This window comes from Phocoena sinus, chromosome 5 (genome assembly GCF_008692025.1).
Source record: "Phocoena sinus isolate mPhoSin1 chromosome 5, mPhoSin1.pri, whole genome shotgun sequence".
NCBI classification, from domain to species: Eukaryota; Metazoa; Chordata; class Mammalia; order Artiodactyla; family Phocoenidae; genus Phocoena; species Phocoena sinus.
Genome location: NC_045767.1, coordinates 5,806,572 through 5,830,042, shown reverse-complemented (window position 1 = coordinate 5,830,042; position 23,471 = coordinate 5,806,572). Strand labels below are relative to the sequence as shown.

Genomic DNA, 23,471 nt, shown 5'->3' with positions numbered 1-23,471 from the left:
TTATAGGTTCTTCCCTTTCATCACTTTAAGTATATCACGCCACTCCCTTCTGGCTTGTAGAGTTTCTGCTGAGAAATCAGCTGTTAACCTTATGGGAGTTCCCTTGTATGTTATTTGTCATGTTTCCCTTGCTGCTTTCAATAATTTTTCTTTGTATTTAATTTTTGCCAGTTTGATTACTATGTGTCTCGGCGTGTTTCTCCTTGGGTTTATCCTGTATGGCACTTCCTGGACTTGAGTGGCTATTTCCTTTCCCATGTTAGGGAAGTTTTCGACTATAATCTCTTCAAATATTTTCTCAGGTCCTTTCTCTCTCTCTTCTCCTTCTGGGACCCCTATAATGTGAATGTTGTTGCATTTAATGTTTTCCCAGAGGTCTCTTAGGCTGTCTTCATTTCTTTTCATTCCTTTTTCTTTATTCTGTTCCTCAGCAGTGAATTCCACCATTCTGTCTTCCGGGTCACTTCTCCGTTCTTCTGCCTCAGTTATTCTGCTACTGATTCCTTCTGGTGTAGTTTTCATTTCAGTTATTGTATTGTTCATCTCTGTTTGTTGGTTCTTTAATTCTTCTAGGTCTTTGTTAAACGTTTCTTGCATCTTCTCGATCTTTGCCTCCGTTCTTTTTCCGAGGTCCTGGATCATCTTCACTATCATTATTCTGAATTCTTTTTCTGCAAGGTTGCCTATCTCCACTTCATTTAGCTGTTTGTCTGGGGTTTTATCTTGTTCCTTCATCTGGTACATAGCCCTCTGCCTTTTCATCTTGTCTATCTTTCTGTGAATGTGTTTTTTGTTCCACAGGCTGCAGGACTGTAGTTCTTCTTGCTTCTGCTGTCTGCCCTCTGGTGGATGAGGCTATCTAAGAGGCTTGTGCAAGTTCCCTGATGGGAGGGAGTGGTGGTGGGTAGAGCTGGCTCTTGCTGTTGTGGGCAGAGCTACGTAAATCTTTAATCCGCTTGTCTGCTGATGGGTGGGGCTGGGTCCCCTCCCTGTTGGTTGTTTGGCCTAGGGCAACCCAACACTGGCGCCTACCTGGGCTCTTTGGTGGGGCTAATGGCGGACTCTGGGAGGGTTTACGCCAAGGAGTACTTTCCAGAACTTCTGCTGCTAGTGTCCTTTTCCCCATGGTGAGCCACAGCTGCCCCCTGCCTCTGCAGGAAACCCTCCAACACTAGCAAGTAGGTCTGGTTCAGTCTCCTATGGGGTCACTGCTCCTTCCCCTGGATCCCGATGCACACACTACTTTGTGTGTGCCCTCCAAGAGTGGAGTCTGTTTCCCCCAGTCCTGTCGAGGTCCTGCAATCAAATCCCACTAGCCTTCAAAGTCCGATTCTCTAGGAATTCCTCCTCCCGTTGCCGGACCCCCTGGTTTGGAAGCCTGATGTGGGGCTCAGAACCTTCACTCCAGTGGGTGGACTTCTGTGGTATAAGTGTTCTCCAGTTTGTGAGTCACCCACCCAGCGGTTATGGGATTTGATTTTACTGTGATTGTGCCCCTCCTACCTTCTCATTGTGGCTTCTCCTTTGTCTTTGGATGTGGGATATCTTTCTTGGCGAGTTCCAGTGTCTTCCTGTCGATGACTGTCCAGCAGCTAGCTGTGATTCTGGTGTTCTCGCAAGAGGGAGTGAGAGCACATACTTCTACTCCGCCATCTTGGTTCCTAATCGAACAACTAGTTTTTTTTTTAAATGCCTTTTGGTGGGATTAAAAGAAATTGTTATCAACAAGGCAATGCTATTGTTAAAGAGCAGGCAGGGCTTCCCTGGTGGCGCAGTGGTTGAGAGTCCGCCTGCCAACGCAGGGGACACGGGTTCGAGCCCCGGTACGGGAAGATCCCACATGCCACGGAGCGGCTGGGCCCGTGAGCCATGGCCGCTGAGCCTGCGCGTCCGGAGCCTGTGCTCCGCAACGGGAGAGGCCACAACAGTGAGAGGCCCGCACACCGCGATGAAGAGTGGTCCCGGCTCACCGCAACTACAGAAAGCCCTCTCACAGAAACGAAGACCCAACACACCCAAAAATAAATAAATAAATTTAAAAAAAAAAAGAGCAGGCACATCACTGGCCTTTGTGTGATGAATAAGAGCCATGAAATAATTTTCCTACTGAACATAGTTATGTCTTTGGGGGGAAACTTAGATAATCCAGGATCCCTGGAATGATTAGACATTTGACAAAACACTCTGGTCAGTGTATTCTCCCCAAGTCGTCAGGGAGATAGAAACATTCGCAGAGGTTAGAGGAGAGAATAGATTCAAGTATATTTTCGTTAAAAGAAATAGCAGGCATTGAACCCAGAGAGTAGCCTACCATGTAACAGATTTCAGCAAGACATGGTAACTCTGTGTTTTCGATAATTAAAAAGAACATACGGTAAAAAAAATTGATAACGTAATATGAGAGACTGAAGTTAAATCTGGGGCAACATACATAGAACCTGAAAGATACGAGCCTTTGTTCTGAGTCTTTATAGACACATGCCCTGTCACGTGTGAAATATTTTAATGCCAACCTTCTTACAGGCCTACTCACGATGATCAGCCCTATCATTATTCCCTCGGATACAGTTTAGAAAATATGTTTGTGCACTTAGTAAATGGACTGAATCGTAAGCAACTGTCTTTTGCTCCTGAATTGACTGCTTTGCTTATGCGTACCCGTAACTAGTCAATCTTAGGGGGGAAAATGTTCGTTTTCTTTTGAAAGAATTTAAGTGCCTGGTTTTATGAGAACTAGAAAGAATAACGGCATCCATTGTGTTATTTTCCTATGAAAGTTGACGGATGTTTAAGGTGACTATGACAACAAAATCACTGGCTACTAGTAACAGGTGCTTTTCTTTTGATATGGAACTTAAAAGAGTTTTTAATTATTATTTGAGAATTTCCAGTTGTCTGTTGAAGCGACCTAGGGAAAATGGGCCGTGCAGGGCCGGTACTCAGGAAAAAGACAGGAAGCTGGTAAACAGAACAGCATGATAGGCGACCAGAAAGAGACTTATTTAAGCGTTGAAACTACCTATCATTCAAATGGGTATTTTTCTTCAAAGTAATCTCCATAAGGAAGCTATTATCACAACGATAACTTTGTTCTAAGTATTCTGAAAACATCACTTTGGGAATTGATTTTGTATACAACACCAGCTATGCAAGCAGTCAGGCACTATAGCTTTGCCACATCCTATGTAACAGCTCAACTTCTGTAGCTTCGCCCCAAATAGCAAAATAAATATCCTCTACTCAGAAGATTTGCTGCCTCCTCGTCTTACTGGCAGCGCCATACAATTAAACTGAAGCATTTTTAATCATTTTAAACTTGTAGTGAGAGCTATTAACTTCAACACAGATTCATGGCCCTTAAAGTTTTCTATGACCATGTGCTAAATAGACAACGTGAATGGTCATGAACGAACGCACCAACCCACTCCTGTTTTACTATCGGTTTGGTTACACGAGGTTACTTTGCATCAGCACATAAACATTTAGGAAGAAAAATTACCTACACAGTGCAGGTGAAATGTCACAGGCTAGTTAATACATTTTGGTCCTCGATTGCCACTTTAAACTAGCTCGATACTCGTGCAAATTCTGCAGCCAGCTTGAGACCATTACTCACTCCTGACATAGTCGCTTACAATCCAAAGAATGGTCATGTCCCTCCACTTAGGAAGGCAAGAGTCTTAGGACCCAAACTCCATAAATTATCACCTCCAGTCTAAACAAAGCCTCTCGTATCTCATCATTCTGAATAGAGTTACTGTTCCTTAAAAATTGTTAAAATATTGGCTGAGGGCTTCCCTGGTGGCGCAGTCGTCGAGAATCTGCCTGCTAATGCAGGGGACACGGGTTCGAGCCCTGGTCTGGGAAGATCCCACATGCCGCGGAGCAAATAAGCCCGCGCACCACAACTACTGAGCCTGCGCGTCTGGAGCCTGTGCTCCTCAACAAGAGATGCCGCGACAGTGAGAGGCCCGCGCACCGCGATGAAGAGTGGCCCTCGCTTGCCACAACTGGAGAAAGCCCTCGCACAGAAACGAAGACCCAACACAGCCAAAAATAAATATTAAAATAAATAAATAAAAGGTTACTATTAAAAAATATATATATATATTGGCTGATAGAGTATGGTGGTATGGCAGATTTTTTAAAGGAAAAAACTGGCAAATGCCAACAATATATAATGAAACGTAAGGACACAATTCCTGTCTTGCAAGCATTTATCATGTTTGTATAATGTATAATGGCGGTATATGGTATAATAGTCCCCTCCAAAGCCATCACTGCATTACTGTCATTATTGTTTTCAATAAAACCTCTTGCTTTGAAAGGGATGGTGGGAAGTGTGACTAAAAATGTTTGTGGGTTAACAGCATAGATTATGTGTCTACTGTGTGCTCTATTACTATAAAAATAGTTAACACGTCTAGAGAACTTACTGTGATCCACACACTATGTTTAACCTGTACAGGAGGCATTGCCAACCCTATTTTAAAGATAAGTAAGTAGAAGCTCAGTGAGGTTAATAATTTGCTCTTGGTTTCATCCCTAAGAAGTGGTAAGACCAAAATTTCAACCGAGGTCTAACCTCAGTTTGCATTCGTACTGACTGTTTCTGCGAGTTTTGACTAATCCTAGTTGTTGACGTTTTACTAGGAAAAATCTCAGTCTCTAGGGGCTGAACCATCAATATCTAAACTGTTGTAAATGACAGTATCTGTCAGCCAAAGAAACACAATTTAAAACAATGTTTAAACCTGAGACAAAACTCCGTGTCCTATTTATTGTTTCAAAAATGATTAAATAAATTTCTTTCCCTGATGGATGAACATCAGAATGGCATCTGATATATTTGGAATCTACGGTCCAGCCTCAAGTGGCCAGAAAACAAAAGCTGCTTTCAAATCATTTCTAAGCAAAAAGCTGAAAGGCCAAAAATCACTGGAGAAATTCACTCTGGCGAGATTTTCAGTTCTGTTTTATTCTCCCTTGGGGTTCCAACAAATATCAGATAATTATCTTGAACTTGGTGATGAACCAAACTCAGATTCAGACAACGGCTTCTCAGAGGGTCAGCCCTTCCATTTAGACTAAGGCAGAGCTTTACAGTGATGAGTCAAATGGGGTCAGATGCTCCATACTTGGCAAAAGCCTCTGCTGTCATATTGAAACAATGTTGACAGGACGGCAGGCTTTAATAAATCCCCGGTGGAGGCTACTGATATCGTTGTTGCTTTCCCTTCTGTCTTATCCAGCCTTGCTGCTTTCTGGAGCACATGCCAATCACGCACAGCACTTACTAAGAACTACCGAGACTACGCGACAGGGCAGTATTTCAGCAACAGGAGTCAGTCCCGGGCACCCACACAAGGGCGCTTCCTCGACGCCCCAGCCCAAGATAAAACACACTGCTGACATCCATCTGCCTCAACGATCGGAAAGCAACCAAAGCCACCGCAGGCCTCACCCACCAGCAGTTAACCCTTTTCAGTCAATTTTACTGAATAAAGTGGGCATTGAGCCTCACGAGCTCTTCTTCTAAACAATCCATTTTGGCAAATGTTCGGAGAATGTTGATTGATTTCAGTTCGGCAACATCAAGCCGTGTTTCTGGTAAACGAGAAGCTGGCTTACCGACTTTGAGTTAAACACCATGTGAGGATTAGAAATACGGATCAGTTAACTCTTTGGGTGGTACCATTTCTCTACAATAAATTAACGTGGACTGCTTCAAGTAGAGCCTAAAAATGTAGCCCAAATTATGACAAGCCTAAAGCTTCGGATTTCATGACCTTTCACTGTGCCATCATCAACTGTATCAATAGATACAGAGCTAGCCACACTGTGAGGAAAATTCACTTTTTGACACATCACTCCTCTGTTCCAGATAACTGATCGTCCCATAGATGTAAGAGAATAATAGGAGAATACTGTAATTAAAAGAAATATAATTGGATATTAAGGTGATATTCTTTTAAATGGCTCAAATTATCTTTGCCTTTGGAATCTATGTAATACATGATTTCAGCCCATGTACCTTTTGGTGATAAAATTCTGAAGTTGGTAAACAGGTATCTCAGTAAGCACACTGGGGGGTCCTAAACCACCAGAACACTCAGGTAAATTGGCTTTACTACAATGAAAAGTTGCAAAACTACTAAAATGAAGGGAAACGTGGAGAAAAGAATGTTCTTCTAATGGGGGGTCTTAGACTTACCCCATTCTTAGGCTATTCATCTTTTTAGTGCTTTCAGAATTTTACAGTCATGGATAATTAAAAAGCTAGAACTTGAAGGGGCCAGAAGATGGCTTGATTTGGTCCTTTACAAATGGGTTACAACGCGTCATTCCGAGGCTACCCAAAGGCGAGAGCCGCGGGCTGCCCACGTCTGCCTCCTTCCGGGCAGGTCCTCCACCCTTCAGCTACTGGTCTTGTGAGCAGAGTTTCTTTGGGGAAAACAAAGTGCACTGTTAAGGGAAGAATTAAAACTCATGGCTCTTGTCCACACTCATTTAACAAATGCATAAATTACACACTACTCTAAATAAAAACAGATAACCCACAAGGACCTACTGTATAGCACAGGGATAGCACAAAATACTCAGTATTTTGGAATAACCCATAAGGGAAAAGAATCTAGGGGAAAAAATAGATATATACGTGTGAATAACTGAATCATTTCACTGGACACCAGAAACTCACGTAACATTGTAAATCAACTATACTTCAATTTAAAAAAAAGTGAAGTTGAGAAAGGTGATCAGGCTACCGTCACCCACCTGGCTAATGACCAGGTCAGAAGTGCAACAACTGTTCCCACTGCTGACGCCAGAACACGTCAGGCTCTTTCAGGAGACAACAGTTTTCCTCATGTTGCTGTTTCTTCTGTCCGCAGTACCCAACCCCCTCTTTTATCCTTTTATGTCCTCCTCATGTTCCCAGCATAAATCCATGAAGCCCTTTTGGGATTCCAGGCAAGTTCATCCCTGTCACCACACAGCTGAGCACCTACCCAAAGCCTGAAGGAAAGCACAGGGAGAAACTGGCATCAGAGAGAAAAGCCAGAGCTGGGGTGACACCTTCACTTCATTTCAGGATTACGTCATCATCATCATGATCATGATTACGTCATCATCATCTCCTTCATCATCCTTTATATTCATACTGCACTCTATAATGGTTTATTAACACGCATGTCACTTCATTTGATGACCCGTCAACAAGTACCAGGAAAGCATCTTAAGAAACTGAGTGCTGGGGAAATCGAGAATTCGGACGACTCTGTCCTTTCAGACAGACTGCTTTGTAACTGTCCACAAGTTGCCTAACGTGTGAAACTTCTCTCACAAAATAGATTTTCAAACTTTTGAGGTCGTCTGTTATGCCTCCTGTACCTTTTTTATTACACAGATGTCTAACACAGAGACACGTGTAGAGAAAACAATCTGCAGATGACTGGTTAATGGAACTAGAAATAAAGCCAACACCCTTCACCACAGAGTCCAATGACGAAAAGTTGGGTTGAAAGTGGAATCAACTACAGAGGAACTGCAGGGGTGCTGCAGCCCTGACGACCTCCCTGCCGCTGCTGATGCTAATGACCATGCCCTCCTTCCTGAACCTTCCATGCCCTTTGCTTCATATATCACTGCTCTCTTCTTGGCCCTTTGAAGCTCCCTTCTCAGTGCCATTTTATGGCTTTGCTGACCCTCCACGGATGTTCATGCTTCTGAGTATTTGCTTATGACATTCATTTCTGGCTTCGTCTCTGCTTGAACTTCTCACCTTCCCAGATTCACCTCAATACTGCTTCCCTTCTAAATCCTTTCCTGACCATCCAGGCTGGAATGATTTGCTCTTGCCTCTTTTCTTTATAAAAAATACTTTTAGTTTTTCAAACAGGTAATGCATTCACAGGGTTCAGAAACCAAGAATATACATAGGCATGCAGTGAAGTCTCCTTTACACCATTGTTTTCTGTCACCCAAGTTTTCTTCCCATTGATTGACTGGTTGATTTTTGTGTTTCCACAGATACCTAAATAAGGAAACATGAGCATAACTTTCCTCTGGTTTTACACAAGTGGTGGCGTACTACACAGTATGTTTTGGACATTGCTTTTTTTTTTTTTTTTTTCACTTAATGTTGTGTTTTGGTGAGAGGTGCTTTCCTATTAATACACAGAGTATAGTATCATTCTCTTACATTCTCTTATGCTTAATATTTTATTGCAGGGTTATAAATAGTATATTTTAATCAGTATCTTATTGATGGAAATTTAAGTTGTTTCTAACTTGTACCATTTTGAGCAATGATACAGTTAACAGTCTAATAATACGTTTTTGCACATATGTACTATTATACCTACAGAGTAAATTGGGATTGTTCTATGAGAGACTATGGAATTCTGATAAACATTTTCAATAGTCCTGCATGTCTGTGTTGTAGAAATTTATAGTTTCTCAAGCAGTATGTGAAGTGCTTATTTGTCTCCCATTCTTGATAACACAGGATTATCAAACTTTCCTATCTCTGTCAATCTTAATAGGTAAGAGATGCTATTTCAGTGTAATATTAATTTTCATTTCCTTTATTATGATTAAGGTCGAGTACCATTTCTTACTTTTAAAGGTCACGTATATTACCTTTTTAATGAATTATTTGTTTATATCATTTCCACATTTTTCTACCAGATAATCTCATTTATTTATAGATGCTCTTTACATATTAGGGAAATTAGAGCTGCGATTTTTTTTTTTCCAGTTTGTGCTGTTTGCTTTTGATTCTGTTCATAGTAACCCACCTCATTTTCTAGCTGCTCATTAACTATTCATTGAACTTATGTCATAAATGTTTCTATATTTGCTATTACAAACAAACAAATATTGTTGCTGCTAGACTTTGAGAATCTCAAGAGCACATATCATTTCTTATTCAATTTTCCATGACTTTTGTACATGAGCACAGTGCCAGGCACCTAAAGGTCAGCAATCAATTTTCTGTGAATGAACTGGTGTTTGCTCTATTTTTTTCTTTTGAGCTTAAATGAAGGCTACACTGGAAAGGTTAAATCGGTGTTAACTACATGTATTACATAAACAGCATTTACAGCGCTGCTTTGCTGTGGCTCTCTGTTTCCTTTTCCCACTCTACTGATGTTTAACTGAACAATAACAAGCAGAAATTCTTCAGCAGATTGGTTTTAACTTGGGGTCCAATTCAAAGCATGTCACGAGAGTGTGTCTGTGTGTGTGAGGGTGTGCGCACATGTGTGTGGGAGGCAGAAGTGGAGGAGGCATGTTCACGGAACCATTTAAGGGCCTGAGCTTTTTTTTTTTTTTTTTTTAATCTATAAAAGAAATAAGTTGCCAGAATACAGCCTCCTGGAACACACTGAAGATTTTGTGCCAAGATTCCTAGTCCCAGAAATCTATTTAGAAATGATAGCTTTGAAGTCGATCAACAGAAAATTCAAGGAAGTAAGAGACTTGCCCTTCAGTGAATCCAACATCAATCGGGACCACCTCTGTTTGTTCTTTATTTTCCTCCTTGCATATCCTAGATACACATTTTAAGGTATCTTTTTTAGAAAAAGAAATGACGATTTAATTTTCTAGGATCAGCCACTTATTCTCATACTACTGCTTCTCAAGCGTTTCTGTGGTTGAATGAAAATACAAGGACGGGGCTGGAAGGAAGGTGTGGAATTCCACACACACGTTCACCCATAACTTTCTCTTGGGTTCAGACCTTAATGAGAAGCCAAGGTGATCCTTCGCTTCGTTTGGGTTCGAGGTCTCTGTGCTAGCATGTGCTGGCTCAAGAGCAATTCACCCAGACTCACCTTCCCTTTTCGTTCGTTTGTATCTTTTTTTCTCTCTCTCTTTCTGCCACTGATAATTGCAGAAAGAAAAAGAAACAGTTTTCCTATGGTGCTCAATAGCAGTGAAATATGCCAGGGCAAGGACCCCTTTTCTAGAAAATGAAATACAACATATGGAAGGAAACTAAGAACTCTTGTCAAAATTATTCCACTGTGAAACTAGTTACATTCCACAAGAAAATATAATCATGCCAAGGGTTTCTTTCTTCAGTGACTCTCACATAAACTGCAGTAGGAGAAAAAAATCGAATGCTCAGCTTCATAAGCTGTCAGTGCCATTGGCTACCAAAACCCATTCATATTCGATTATTTTCAGTCCACTGCAATTTCTATACAGCCCTCGTTGATATTTCTTCGGTTCACTGAATAAAACATTCACATCAGCCTATGATTGTGCTGTTGCTGTCTTTGCTATAATTAACACAGCAACAGATTAAAAAATACTACTTAAAATAACTGGTGTACAATTCACTTCCAAACAGAATACACATAAAAAGGATTATCCCACAGAGAGCTGCCAAACGTACTGTAAACTGGAAGGATTTCAATATCCCTTAAACACTCGGCTAGAAGCTAACTGAACCACGTCTCTGCTGTCAGCAGAGCATGAAACCCTGAGATCTGTTTCAGTTCCCATCCAGTCTCTGCCAGTTAAAACTAAAGACTTCCACAGGGTAAATGCATATTTCCATTTTTACTGGCATGGTCTACTTACTCTTTTCCAAGCAATATACTTCCCTCTCAAGGATGCTTGAGTCTTTTATGAGATGACATTCTGAAAAGCACTATGGTGTAACAAACTTTCCCAACTTTGATCACTTTCCCTCGTCTCTACGAAGGCTTTCTTGGGTGCGCACAGTTGTGAATGGCACCGTAGAGAAAATCTAATAGACCCTATCCTTTTTCCAATGAGAATGTATCACAGAAAAATACACACACACTATCTAGAGAAAAAGAGGGAGAAACGAATGCAGGCGGTAAATCTGCTCCACTGAATTCCCATTTCTTATCAAATCAAATTCAATTTTCTCAGCATGTCATTCAGAGACTTCCACAGTGTGAGCCTAGATTATCTTTCCAGCCTATGTTCTAGCAATCTCCTGGATGTATCTCCCACTCCTAGTAAACCAGATTACTCGTAGCTCCTGTGACATTGGCGCTTTCCCATTATTTGATCCTACCTCCTATTTAAGCAGAGAATCAGGGCCGTGGAGTCAACTCGTCTAGGGTATGGGGTGTTAGACGCCTGCTTCAAAGGGAGGGAGGCAGGGGCCTAGGAAGGAAAAGGTGTTCCTTGTAATCTTATCAATAGGCAACTGGTGTGCAGCTAAGAAAGGGATCTGAGCCCGACCACTTCTCAGAGTCGCTGAGGAGGAAAGTCATGCAGACCGTCCAAATAAGTTGTCAGTTGAAATGAGTGCTGCAGAAATAAGGTTTCTGTGATGAAACCAGGAAGACAGAGACAGGGCAGGAGACGTTTTAAAGCGGAGGCACTGAGATGCAATCTAAAGCTGAAGGAATGAGAGGAGAAATGAAATGACTTCCTAATAGTGACTGCTCCTCCGGGCAGCTGGGGACAGAGTTAAGGATGTGAATGGAACCAAGTGCCCCCTCAGGGCTCCTATTCATGGCATTCTTTCTGCAAAGAACATCTTCCTCCACTGGTTCCAATCATATCCAGCCTTCACCACCCATCTCAAAGAGCATCTTTTCCATGAAACCTGTTACTATCCCTTCAGAAGAGGCCACCCCCTCCCTCTTTTTCACTTCATCAGACATGGTTGGTACTTCTTTACGGCCTTAGGTAGATTGTATATTACGGTCTTCCAGTTTACTTGTCTCATACCTTTACTGTATTATATACATTGTAAACTATGCATTTATTCTTAATATCAACTGTAGCAACTACAAACCCTGATGCTTAATTGTTGCTCAATAAATATTGTTAATATTATTTTACTAATATCTGGGTAGGGAACAAAGATTTGCCTGATCTCTGGAAAAACGAAAAGGGTATCAAGGTCCAAACATATCTCTGGGTCTGCTCCCAGCTGTCCAGTATCACTGGCATCCCCACAGTATGTTTTAGAGAGATAACTAGTTATGTTCCGCTTATATTGACTATCTATCTACAATTCCTTATGGGCCTAGTCAATCAATTTGCTAATTTGTCAGAATGAGATTATTCACTATATTCTCAAGGTACATGGAGGGTGCTTAATAAATATCACTGCAGAAATATAGAAATGTCCGTTTTAACATTCTCTCTTAGCACAGCCAGGAAGCCATTTCATCCCACCTACAAGTCTGATACCAAGACTAATTTAGGTTATCTTATGATTAAAATTCAGTTTGCTATTTTATTTTAGTCAACAATTATTTCTCACTGTATTATCTGTCTGTTAACTTCACCATTTTGAAAATATATGCTTGAAATACATATTTCACAGAAACCAGTGGTAGGATCCACAGGAAAAAATCTTACACTGCTATCAGGAATAAAATACTTGAATGTTGTCTGTATTAGTTGCTAGGAAGATTGAGGTCAAATTTTCAGCCAAGCTATAGCAGAGCCTATTGGACATTAGGAAATATATTTTATGGTTAAAAATTATCACCAGATTTATTTTACTTTTCCTACTTATTTTCCAATTTTATCACTAAAAAAATTGGTATTTTACAAGTCCCTTCAAATATTTTTTATTTTAACAATGAGGGGCATAAATAATAAACACGTAAGATTAATCTACTCTTACTGACACTTCGATAGTCTGAAGTCAAAGATATTACACAGACGTATAATACTATTAAATAAAAAAGAAATTGCCACTTAGGTATATTTTCTTAAAAGTAGAATGATCTCAAAACTAGCTGGAGGGTTCTGGAAAATTTTATTGATCTAATTTGCTCCAAATATTGAGGGAAGCCATTTATTCATTTTTCTCTCCTTTTTTTCTCTAAAGGGTAAGGTAAATGAAACTCTTACCTGGCCACCTCACTTTTACAATTCTATCATAAAGTAGAAAGGTGACAAATATTGGCTTTCAAAATTCCTTGCAATACTCACAGAGCTGGAAGATGATAAGAAGTGCAGAATGGTCCTATTCATTAAGGACCTTGTCTTCCAAGGCTATAGGCATGAATCAAGAACATAAACTATAAGTATGATACATTGTTGGCCACTCAGCATTTGAAAGACCGACACCTTTAAAACACGTAGTTCTCTCACTAAAATAAGATGAAAACTTAGAAACTGAAGCTGACGAACAGCAAAATCATTGCAAGTGTGATGAAATTTTGTCATAACTTCTTTTTATTTCCAAAACTTCCCTATCCTTAGTAATGCTATGTTTTGCTTTTATTTGTATACGTTCATTTCCAATTAAAATGTTTCAGAACTTAATGTTTTGACTAAAAACAGTCATTGAAAGGCCAGTCCAAAATACGAAGTTTCACAAAAAACAAAGTCTTTTCCTTAAAAAACTAAAAATAGAATTACCATATGACCCAGCAATCCCACTGCTGGACATATACCCTGAGAAAACCATAATTCAAAAAGACACACGCACCCCAATGTTCACTGCAGCACTATTTACAATAGCCAGGACACGGAAGCAACCTAAGTGTCCATCGACAGAGGAATAAATAAAGAAGATGTGGTACATATACACAATGGAATATTACTCAGCCATAAAAAGAAATGAAATTGGGTCATTTGTAGAGACGGGGATGGACCTAGAGTCTGTCATACAGAGTGAAGTAAGTCAGAAAAAAAATAACAAATATCATATATTAACACGTATATGTGGAATCTAGAAAAATGGTACAGATGAGCCTTCTTGCAAGGCAGAAATAGGGACCCAGATGTAGAGAACAAACATATGGACACCAAGGGGGGAAAGGGGAGGGTGGGATGAATTGGGAGATTGGGACTGACATATATACACTATTGATACTATGTATAAAATAGACAACTAATGAGAACCTGCTGTAGAGCACAGGGAACTCTACTTAATGCTCTGCGGTGACCTAAATGGGAAGGAAATCCAAAAAAGAGGAGATGTATGTATACATATAGCTGATTCACTTCACTGTACAGCAGAAACTAATACAACATTGTAAAGCAACTATACCCCAATTAAAAAAAATTAAAATTAAAAATGTGTTTAAACAAACTATGAGGCTTTTTATGAACCAGTTATTTAAATGTGTGGAAGTGAGCAAATGTTATCTTACTGTTGACTCAAAAGAAGACGCTGTGTGGGCAGAGAATGTGGAAGCTGTCTGTGAGAGAAGAGTTTGTCATCTAAAGTAATGTGGTAGACTTGCCTCATAAGCTATCTCCACCGCCCTGCTTTATGACTCTGCTGGGAAGAGTCAAGGTCAATATTCCACTCATTTAGAACACACAGAGCCTATTTATTTACTAAGGGACTCACATCCCTTCATGTAGTCAGGATACAATAAGACTCAGGTTAAAAGCTTCTTTAAGAAATCAATTATGCAGGGAAACGAATCAACTACTAAACTTGAACTCATATGTCAAAATCCGGCTTGCTCTCCTCTGCTACTGAATGCCACGACTAGCCTACCCATACAGAGGAGATGGTCACCTACCAACTCAGATTTCAGTGCAGTTAAAGAGGCTCCTCTCCCCCGATGCAGTATGTTTCCCTCTTGGTGTGTTCGTTGAAGGCTTGATTTCTATTATTTTTCCCCCAAATCCTTTAACAAGGAACAAGGCATTCCTTTGCTCAATTAGACTTAAGAATTAAACTCCTTTATGCAGAAGGAGTGCTGTATTCAATACGGCACTTTTAAAATACTCATTCCACACCAATTATACAGGAAGCACTGTGACAGACTTTCAATTACAAAAATATTTTTAAAAAAATAATTCCTGGGCTTCCCTGGTGGCGCAGTGGTTGGGAGTCCGCCTGCCGATGCAGGGGACGCGGGTTCGTGCCCCGGTCTGGGAGGATCCCACGTGCCGCGGAGCGGCTGGGCCCGTGAGCCATGGCCGGTGAGCCTGCGTGTCCGGACCCTGTGCTCCGCGACAGGAGAGGCCACGGCAGTGAGAGGCCCGCGTACCGCAAAAAAAAAAAAAAAAAAAAAAAAAAAAATAATTCCTGTTTTCACAGAGCTCAGGGTCCTCGTGAAGGTCAGCATGAAAGCAATACAGCTGAATAAAAACTATTATAAGAACTGGTGAACACACCATTGTAAAGCAATTATACCCCAATAAAGATGTTAAAAAAAAAGAACTGGTGGCAGATTATGAAGAGATGAAACTGTCTCAGAGATAAGAGATGGAAGGGTTACTTAGCAGGAAAAACAAAGATCATGAAAAAGGTAGCATTGGAAGGAAGTCTCAAAAAATTGTGATTGAGAAATATAATGTGATTTCAACATTATGAGAACCAGGGAATCACTTCCAATTCCTCACCACCTGAGGGTGCGTCATACAATTGGGGGTTTGTGTTTCCATCCTATGCACTTTTAGCTACTTCCTGCTTCTATTTATGCACCGTTAGCTGGTTGGCTGGAAACTATGCTACCATGTGTTCATCCTTACTCGTCTTTCATTCTTTATAAAAAATGACTCAACTTCTATAAGATTCTATGAGATTTTCTCAGAGGTCTCTATTTCCCTATAATTTTATCATCTTTAGGCCCTTCCTTGACCATTTGTATGCCCTATAAATTCAGCTGCAATGGGGCTCTCCAAAGGGCAGAAGTATCAGACCTGGGGCAAATCAAAATTGGTTTTCCTTCTCCCCTATGAAGTATGGTTAAAAAACATCAATGAAATCTATGAAGGACCTAAACAGAGAGGAGATCTCACAAAACCAACTGAAATGAAGCTGAGTAAGGCCTGCTTCTTCCTCTTGTTGAGGGAACACTGTCATAGAGGAAAGAGTAGGGACTCGGCCACTGGGAGCCTCTCCCACCTTTTCTCCCTGTGCTTTCCATGGGATACAAAGCAGCTAAACCCTTGGTACCCACTTCAGGCCTGGACTCAAGTTGCATCTCTGTGCTTGTAAAAGCCCTCCATTCAGCTGGAACAGAGGAGACTAACTTAGTTGTCACGGCAGATAAGAAAGCACACGCAGTAGAAGTGGAGTTGGCAGAACAGACAAGAACACACGGGTGTCGTGGAGGGCTTTCAGCCACCTGAAGCAGAAGAAATCAGGCCGAGCACACACAGAGCACAACCCGGAGCAGAAACGCCTTTGTGTGTTCAGCACACATTCATCACCCTTCCCTCTCCACCCATTCATTCTTTAACAACTGTATCCTAGAAATTGATGCTCTATCTCTTCCATTAGTTATATTTTCATTTGCCCAGATGTACTTTTGCTCTCAACCTCTTGGCATAAGAAACAGGAGGACAGAATGGCCACTATTCTCCAGAAAAGCAGATTCCATCTTCAGTAGCTTATGGAAAGGCTGACAATAATTCATTCCTACCAACCACTTCCAGAAAGTCAGAGAAGGAACGGCCCAGCGCCCTGAAGGAGAAAGTTAATTTCTCTGTGATGTTTAAATGTACAAAAAGAAAAATCTCTACTGCAGCATTGGCTATAAACTGCACCAACAAATTGTTTTGAAGATTGATTAAGCTCGCAAGAGTTGCTATGACCATTAATTAATGGCATCAGCAAAGTTTACATGACGTAAACAGAGCATTTGTGAAAAATCAACAAGCACAACTAAATTTGGTTGTAATCTGTTCAAGCCATCTTAGAAATCTCACGAAAATGGGAAACCAAACATGTATTAAACGGTACAGACGTCTAAGTATTCTGATTTTCATTACTACCGCACCAGCAGCGTTTGATTTTACATTGTAAAATTTTAGGGTAAATTTTTGTTTAGAATGTGTTCCCATTTTCAAGGATGTAGTTTTCTTAGGCCAAAAACATAGTCTGCAATAACTGTAAGGTTTTCTTCCCCTATATTTTTTGTATCTTTGACAATACTACTTTATGTAACCCCTTTTCTCACCCTGTATTTTTTCTGCCTACCAGAATAAATTTGAGGCGAATAAGCTATTCAATTTAGCAAGCATTTTCTTTTATTTTTAAAGATTTACTTATTATTTACTTATTTTTATTTATTTTTTTTGGCTGTGTCGGGTCTTAGTTGCGGCACACAGGATATTTCGTTGTGGCGTGCAGGCTTCCCTCTAGCGGGCCTCTCTCTAGTTGTGGCGTGCAGGTTTTCTCTTCTCTAGTTGTGGCGTGCAGGCTCCAGGGCACGTGGGCTCTGTAGTTTGGAGCACAAGGGCTCTCTAGTGGAGGCGCAAAAGCTCAGTAATTGCGGCATGCGGGCTTAGTTGCCATGTAGCACGTGTGATCTTAGCTCCCTGACCAGGGATCAAACCTGCGTCCCCTGCATTGGAAGGAGGATTCTTTACCACTGGACCACCAGGGAAGTCTCTGGCAAGCATTTTCTTTTTTAATTTATTTATTTGTTTATTTTTGGCTGCACTGGGGCTTCGTTGCTGCATGCGGGCTTTCTCTCGTTGTGGCAAGCAAGGGCTACTCTTCGTTGCGGTGCGCGGGCTTCTCGTCGTGGTGGCTTCTCTCATCGTGAAGCACGGGCTCTAGGCACACGGGCTTCAGTAGTTGTAGCACACAGGCTCAGTAGTTGTGGCTCGCGGGCTCTAGAGCGCAGCCTCAGTAGTTGTGGCGCATGGGCTTAGCTGCTCTGCAGCATGTGGGATCTTCCCAGACCAGGGCTCAAACCTGCATCCCCTGCATTGGCAGGTGGATTCTTAACCACCGCGCCACCAGGGAAGCCCCGTTAGCAAGCATTTTCAATCATTAAAAAGCTGATGTAAAGGTAGCTGAATATGACCCAAGCAAACAGAATGGATCAGTGTAGGATTACCTGAACCGTACATCATCCTAAAGCAGAGGGGTCATCTCTAATCGTTCTTGCACCTCTTCTTATTGCCTAATACAGGACACGGCATAGAACAGGTTCTCAGAATCGCTGGTGAAATTGGTTAGAGATGAATATTCTTATCTTGTAAGAATACAGTAAATTTTGTTACCCACCTCTTTCAAATGGCCTCTATGGAAGCAGGAGACCATCCTGCCTCTTGGCACTAAGCCTTGAAAAGTGGATTTGCCAAGCTCAATGTCAATAAGGCCAGTTACAGGATCACCCTTAGTAATCAGATCTGTGCTGAAAATTTAGTTCTATGTGTGTGAATTCGAAGTGATCTTATCAGAGTTTTATTTAGTTATTGTTTTATTTATTTATTTATTTTTGGCTGCATTGGGTCTTATTGCTGCGAGCAGGCTTTCTCCAGTTGCAGTGCGCGGGCTTCTCATTGCGGTGGCTTCTCTTGTTGCGGGGCACGGGCTCTAGGCGTGCAGGCTTCAGTAGTTGTGGCACGAGGGCTCAGGAGTTGTGGCTCACGGGCTTAGTTGTTCCGCGGCATGTGGGATCTTCCCGGACCAGGGCTTGAACCCGTGTCCCCTGCCTTGGCAGGTGGATTCTTAACCACCGTGCCACCAGGGAAGTCCCAGAAGTGATCTTATTAGGGTTTTGAAGTGTGAGACCTGACCGCAGTTTAAATCAAAATATCTCTTCAAAGAGGAGTCATGTATAACAGGAAGAGCACTGAGGTAGGAGTTGGCTGACAGAACTCTATCTTGACTGGGTCATTCTGAATGAATCTCTTTAACTTTCTAGGTCTCAGCATGCACACCTGCAAAATGAAACAAGTTGAACCCCCAAATCTTCTATGTGCGTCAGGGTGAAACTCTTTAAATAGCCTGTTGCCTTTCACCTAGTAAACCAACAATTGTGAGAAATAACCAGAACGGAGGTCTTTAACATTTACCTTTAATAATTATTTAATAATAACAACAACTGAAATAAAAATGTGATGAAAGGGCGCCTCTTACTTGATTCCTTGCCCATGGCCTTGGCTTTCCTCATCATTTTTTTCTTCTCTGTCTGATGCTGTTAGAACCTGTGGGAGAGCGTGTGAGTGTACTTCTGGTCCCACTTGCACTACCGCGAGGGCTTAGTTTCTTGGATTTCCCCACAAGGTTCTATTTGTCTGCCTGTGCCAGCACTTCTGTGATTTCTTAGTAACTGCTTCTCTAATCCTCCAACATCACCCTTCCAGAGCATCACTTCCTCAGCAAGCTCCCACATTTGTCTATAGTCTAATTTCTTCCACAAAACCTAATAAATCTTTTATTCCCATGGAACTTAGAGTGGCTCTGTTCTCCTAACTGAAAGCTGATGGGAACAGTGGCATGGCATACCATGGGGACCACCAATTATAGTCTCTGACTTGTTGGCATATGTTCAGTCTCTACCTTCAAATCTCTTTGTCCTCAAGAAGGTACCCCCAAGAGAAAAGGACAGTGAACTTCCCTGACAACGTGATACATGCAGAATCACTGCATACCTATGTACCTATTCTTTACCAGGTGGAACACAAGGTCTTAAAGATGCTTCCTGCTAAAAGGAGATCCTCGCCTATTCTGCGAGTATGAGAAGAGAATTCGCATGAAAGAGAAGTGTTTCCGGGCAGTTCTCTGTTTCAGCACCACTTCTAAAATTGATCCTGAAGGGAAGAAGGTGTCAGGAAAATGGTTATCAGGTGAAACTCTTGTCCGTGTCCCCAAGATCTTCACACACTTTAAAATCCATTCATTCCCTCCTCAGAAAACTTAGGGTAAAATGCAAAAAATAATGAGAAACTGAAAAATAGATATGAAGGAAGCATTGAGTTAATGAAAGTCAGTATCAATAGACGTAAAACGTACTAAAGAATAAAAGTAAAATCCTATTTTATTGACAAACAGATTTCACATTCTTCAGTGATGCAGAAACCTAATCACTAGTGGAAGTGAGGAAAGGTATGACCTTCACTACTTTGAAAGGCACTCCGTCTTCTTTGTCCTATTGGTTTTCTAGTCCATTTCTAAGTGCCAATGCCCTATCAGATGCTCAAATGCGAAAACTTGAGTTCAAGTAATTGTCAGCACTCATCTGGACTCTTTTTCATTCCATCTTCCATTTCTAAATCATGTTTATTTCGTAACTTTAAACTCAAGTCAGATGAACTCCCTTGACAAAAGAACTGAACAAGTCCAGATTGATCTCTTAAGTGGATCAATAGAAACTTAACTGAAATGGATTGGGGATTTTATCAAACTTGATATAGTAGAACACTAATGAGATCACTTCCAACTCACACATACAGAACTAAATTTTCAGCACAAATTGATCTGATTACTAAGGATGAATGGTCACCTTTAATAATGGATTAAGGTGGTAAAGAATTATCTCCTTATACAAAAATCCTTTTTTTTCTTTTAAACTACTGGAGATTGCTTTAACTTTTCTTCTTATATTGAACTTTACTTGCTTCTTACATGGTCAGGTTTGAGTTTGGGATTGTTTTAATTTTCGGAATTTGACCTGAAGTTTTCAATTCAGAAATATCTTCTGAGGTATTCTCAAAAGGGAATTTTGTAACACCCAGAAACGCCATGGTGATACAAATGTACTGCTCCAGTAAACCACAACATCCCTAAAAGCTGTTCATAAAATAATGCAAATAATAGTTAATAAAGCCGTCAGTATGACAGAGGATTGTACCTTTGAAGTGTCAGCTTTGTCCATTTTGTGACTATTAATATGATAATCCGGATATACGTTTCTTAGAAGATGTTACACATTAGAATTTTTAAATATTATTCATAAAAAAAATGCATGAAAATTTGATGATCAATCTTCCAGTTGGTTGGGGTAAAGACTTAATATAGTGACGAACAGAGACCAAAAATTGTACCTCTCTCCAATCCATTTGAAACATTAGAAGATTCATCCATCCAACGTCCGTCTCTTCATTTCTACATTCAGTGACTAGCTTCCGCAATGGCGTCAAGTGTTGGCTCAGACGCTCCCGGCAATCTTCACTTTTCTTCAACGAAGACAAAGAGTGGTGCTATGAAATGGTCAGATCCTAGGAGACTTTACTGGACACTCTGTTAGTGAATGCATGTGAATGTACCTTTTCCAGATCTTTTCTTCCTGGGATCATAGAATAATGCTCCATGACCTAAATCCCTTGAGAAAATCAGTCAGTCAATCTCTGTCTCTCTCTCTACTTTTCCTCTATCCCTCCCCCTTTCTCTTTGGTCTCTCTTCAGGTCTTTAACTCTACTGACTCAAAAATCTCCCCATCTTACATTAGGTAAATAGATCCAAAAGCAGAAAGCTTCTCTATACCTAAGAAAATGTTCAAACACTCAACCAAGGCTTTGTATCTTGTTCCTGCATTCTCCTTTGCTTACTGGTGGGTGTGCTCTGAATTAGAAAGTCTTAAATGTATTTGTGCTTCAGCAAGGAAAGAACAAGACAGAACATGTGGTCTACTTTTTGCTTCTCGGTTCTTAGAACATAGATGGTTTAGGTGGAGAAAATCCATCTAAAACGTTCTCTGTCTTTCTGGTTCAGGATAACTCACAAGAGTTTTATATTGGATGGGGGTCTAAAGCCCTAGAACTTCTGCAGTATCCTTGTCCCTTGGGATGCCTTCTCTGTTCATCTTTGTACCCAGAAGCACACACACACAAAGGTTGATTTGTCTAGTGTAGATCTGGATATAAATCTGTTCCTAAAACTAATACCACCATAAGGGTCACACACATCTTTCAACACTGGGAACTATAAGAAATAAAAAATGAACAAGATATTACAAATAGTCTCAAGTGACATGGAATTCTCCCTGATTTCCCTGAAGTCACTCTCCTCATGCAGGACTCTTCATTTTTGTGTTGTTTTTGAAAATAAGTTTATTGTATTTTTTTTCTAAATGTAAAACTAATGATGTGCTTATTGTAAAGTAAATGTTTGGAAAATATAGAAAACAAAAAACTAAAAGAAATAGAAACTCATATATAGTCCCACAACCCAGAGAAAATCATTAAGCTTTAGAGAGAAACTACTCTGTGTTTAAGTTGAAAAGTTCTGGAGCTGAAGTGCTAAATTGAAAATTTCTTTCTGTTTCTAGACCAAAGCCCCAATAATGGCCATATATCTTAGATATTCAATGCAAGTAGAGGTCACCATTTCAGAAAGAAGAATGGTCAAGATATCCAAGAGACATAGAATAGTTACCTCAATTTTTACTAAGTTATTAACTGATCCCATCCCCATTCCACTCACCCATCCTACCTGATTATGTTGGAAGGAATTCAAAAGAGAGAGACGGCAAATATAAACGGTCTAACCATCCACGAGAAAGAGGATGCCCCCAGCTACCGACAGTACCAGACCACTCCAGCCCTGCACAGAGAAAGCCCCTACCCATTTCCAAGTGGATGATAAGGCCTCTTTGGCTTTGAGCAACACATCTCCTAAAAGCACATTAAGTGGACTAGTCCTACCTCTTCTGCAATAAGGAGTCAAGAGGTTCTGTGGGGAGATAGGGTTTGAGCTCCTTTGAGAGACCAAAACCATAGTCTAGGATGTGACATGAGTATGGGTAAGTGAAGTGGAATAGTAGCAAAAGTTAATTAATGTGAGATAGTGGACAAAATGAGAGCTGAGGGTCATGGCTTGCTGTTAGATCAAATGTTACTACTTCCCTTCTTTCAGTGACCCTCTTGGAGGGATGCTTCAACATCCCCACTCTGCTGAACCTAGACTTGCTTTGGCCAAATAAATGTGTGTGAAGTGGTGTGAGTTAAAGAGATGTAGAGGTTTTAAGAGCCTATTTGTGGTTTGCCATGCCTCTTTTCTCCTTCCAGCTAGAGATGGTTCCATTACCCTAAGTTCTAAAGGAAGTACAAGGAACAGAGTCAACATGAACCAGTGAAGGATATTAACGTGAGAAAAATAAACATTTACGGTTATAAGTTAATAGGACTTGTGTGTTGTTTACTACTGTAGTACACAATAGCCTACTCTGATGGATACGCGCCACGCGCCAAAGATTTCACAAACTGATGAGAGACAGATAATAACGGATGCTACCAACAAGAAGGGGTAGAGCAACCACAACTGCAAGAACTGAGCTGCAAAAGAGGTTTGTTTTTTTACGTAAGAGTGAAAGGTAAACTCTGGCAGCTGCATAGACTCAATTTTTTCACTGTGCATTTGAGTCATAGATTAATTTTACTCAACCTAATACTGTGAGCGTTTCTCATGTTTTAAGCGTTTTTGGAAAGCAACTTTTTTTTTTTTTTTGTGGTACGCGGGCCTCTCACTGCTGTGGTCTCTCCAGACGCACAGGCTCAGCGGCCATGGCTCACGCGGCATGTGGGATCTTCCCGGACCGGGGCACGAACCCACGTCCCCTGCATTAGCAGGCAGACTCTCAATCACTGCGCCACCAGGGAAGCCCGGAAAGCAACATTTTTAATGCTTATGTTCTATCCCATTTATTTACTTACTGTGCCATTGCCATTTGTCTCCTATTATATACCATTTCAATGATACTCCAAAAAATATCATTATCTCGATACTCAAGTTTTGAATATGTAATTTTATAACCTCAGCTGACTACGAATTTTACTTATTTAAAATCTCTTTTCGTACTGCCCC

At 40.8% G+C, this 23,471-nt stretch overlaps 1 protein-coding gene across 7 annotated transcripts in view; it reads right to left on the bottom strand.

Annotated features, from left to right (window-relative positions):
* SLC7A11 (solute carrier family 7 member 11) overlaps window positions 1-23,471 on the bottom strand; it is a 314,580-nt gene that overhangs the window by 173,107 nt on the left and 118,002 nt on the right. Inside the window, exon 13 of one of the 7 annotated variants that reach the window (XM_032632573.1) lies at window positions 18,352-20,990. The exons of 5 other annotated variants lie outside the window; for them this stretch is intronic. In XM_032632573.1, the coding sequence (XP_032488464.1) occupies window positions 20,983-20,990 (8 nt within the window). In that variant the 3' untranslated portion in view covers window positions 18,352-20,982. Of the gene's footprint in view, window positions 1-18,351; window positions 20,991-23,471 lie in introns of those variants that run through there. One more of the 7 variants, XM_032632571.1, reaches the window with a different exon arrangement.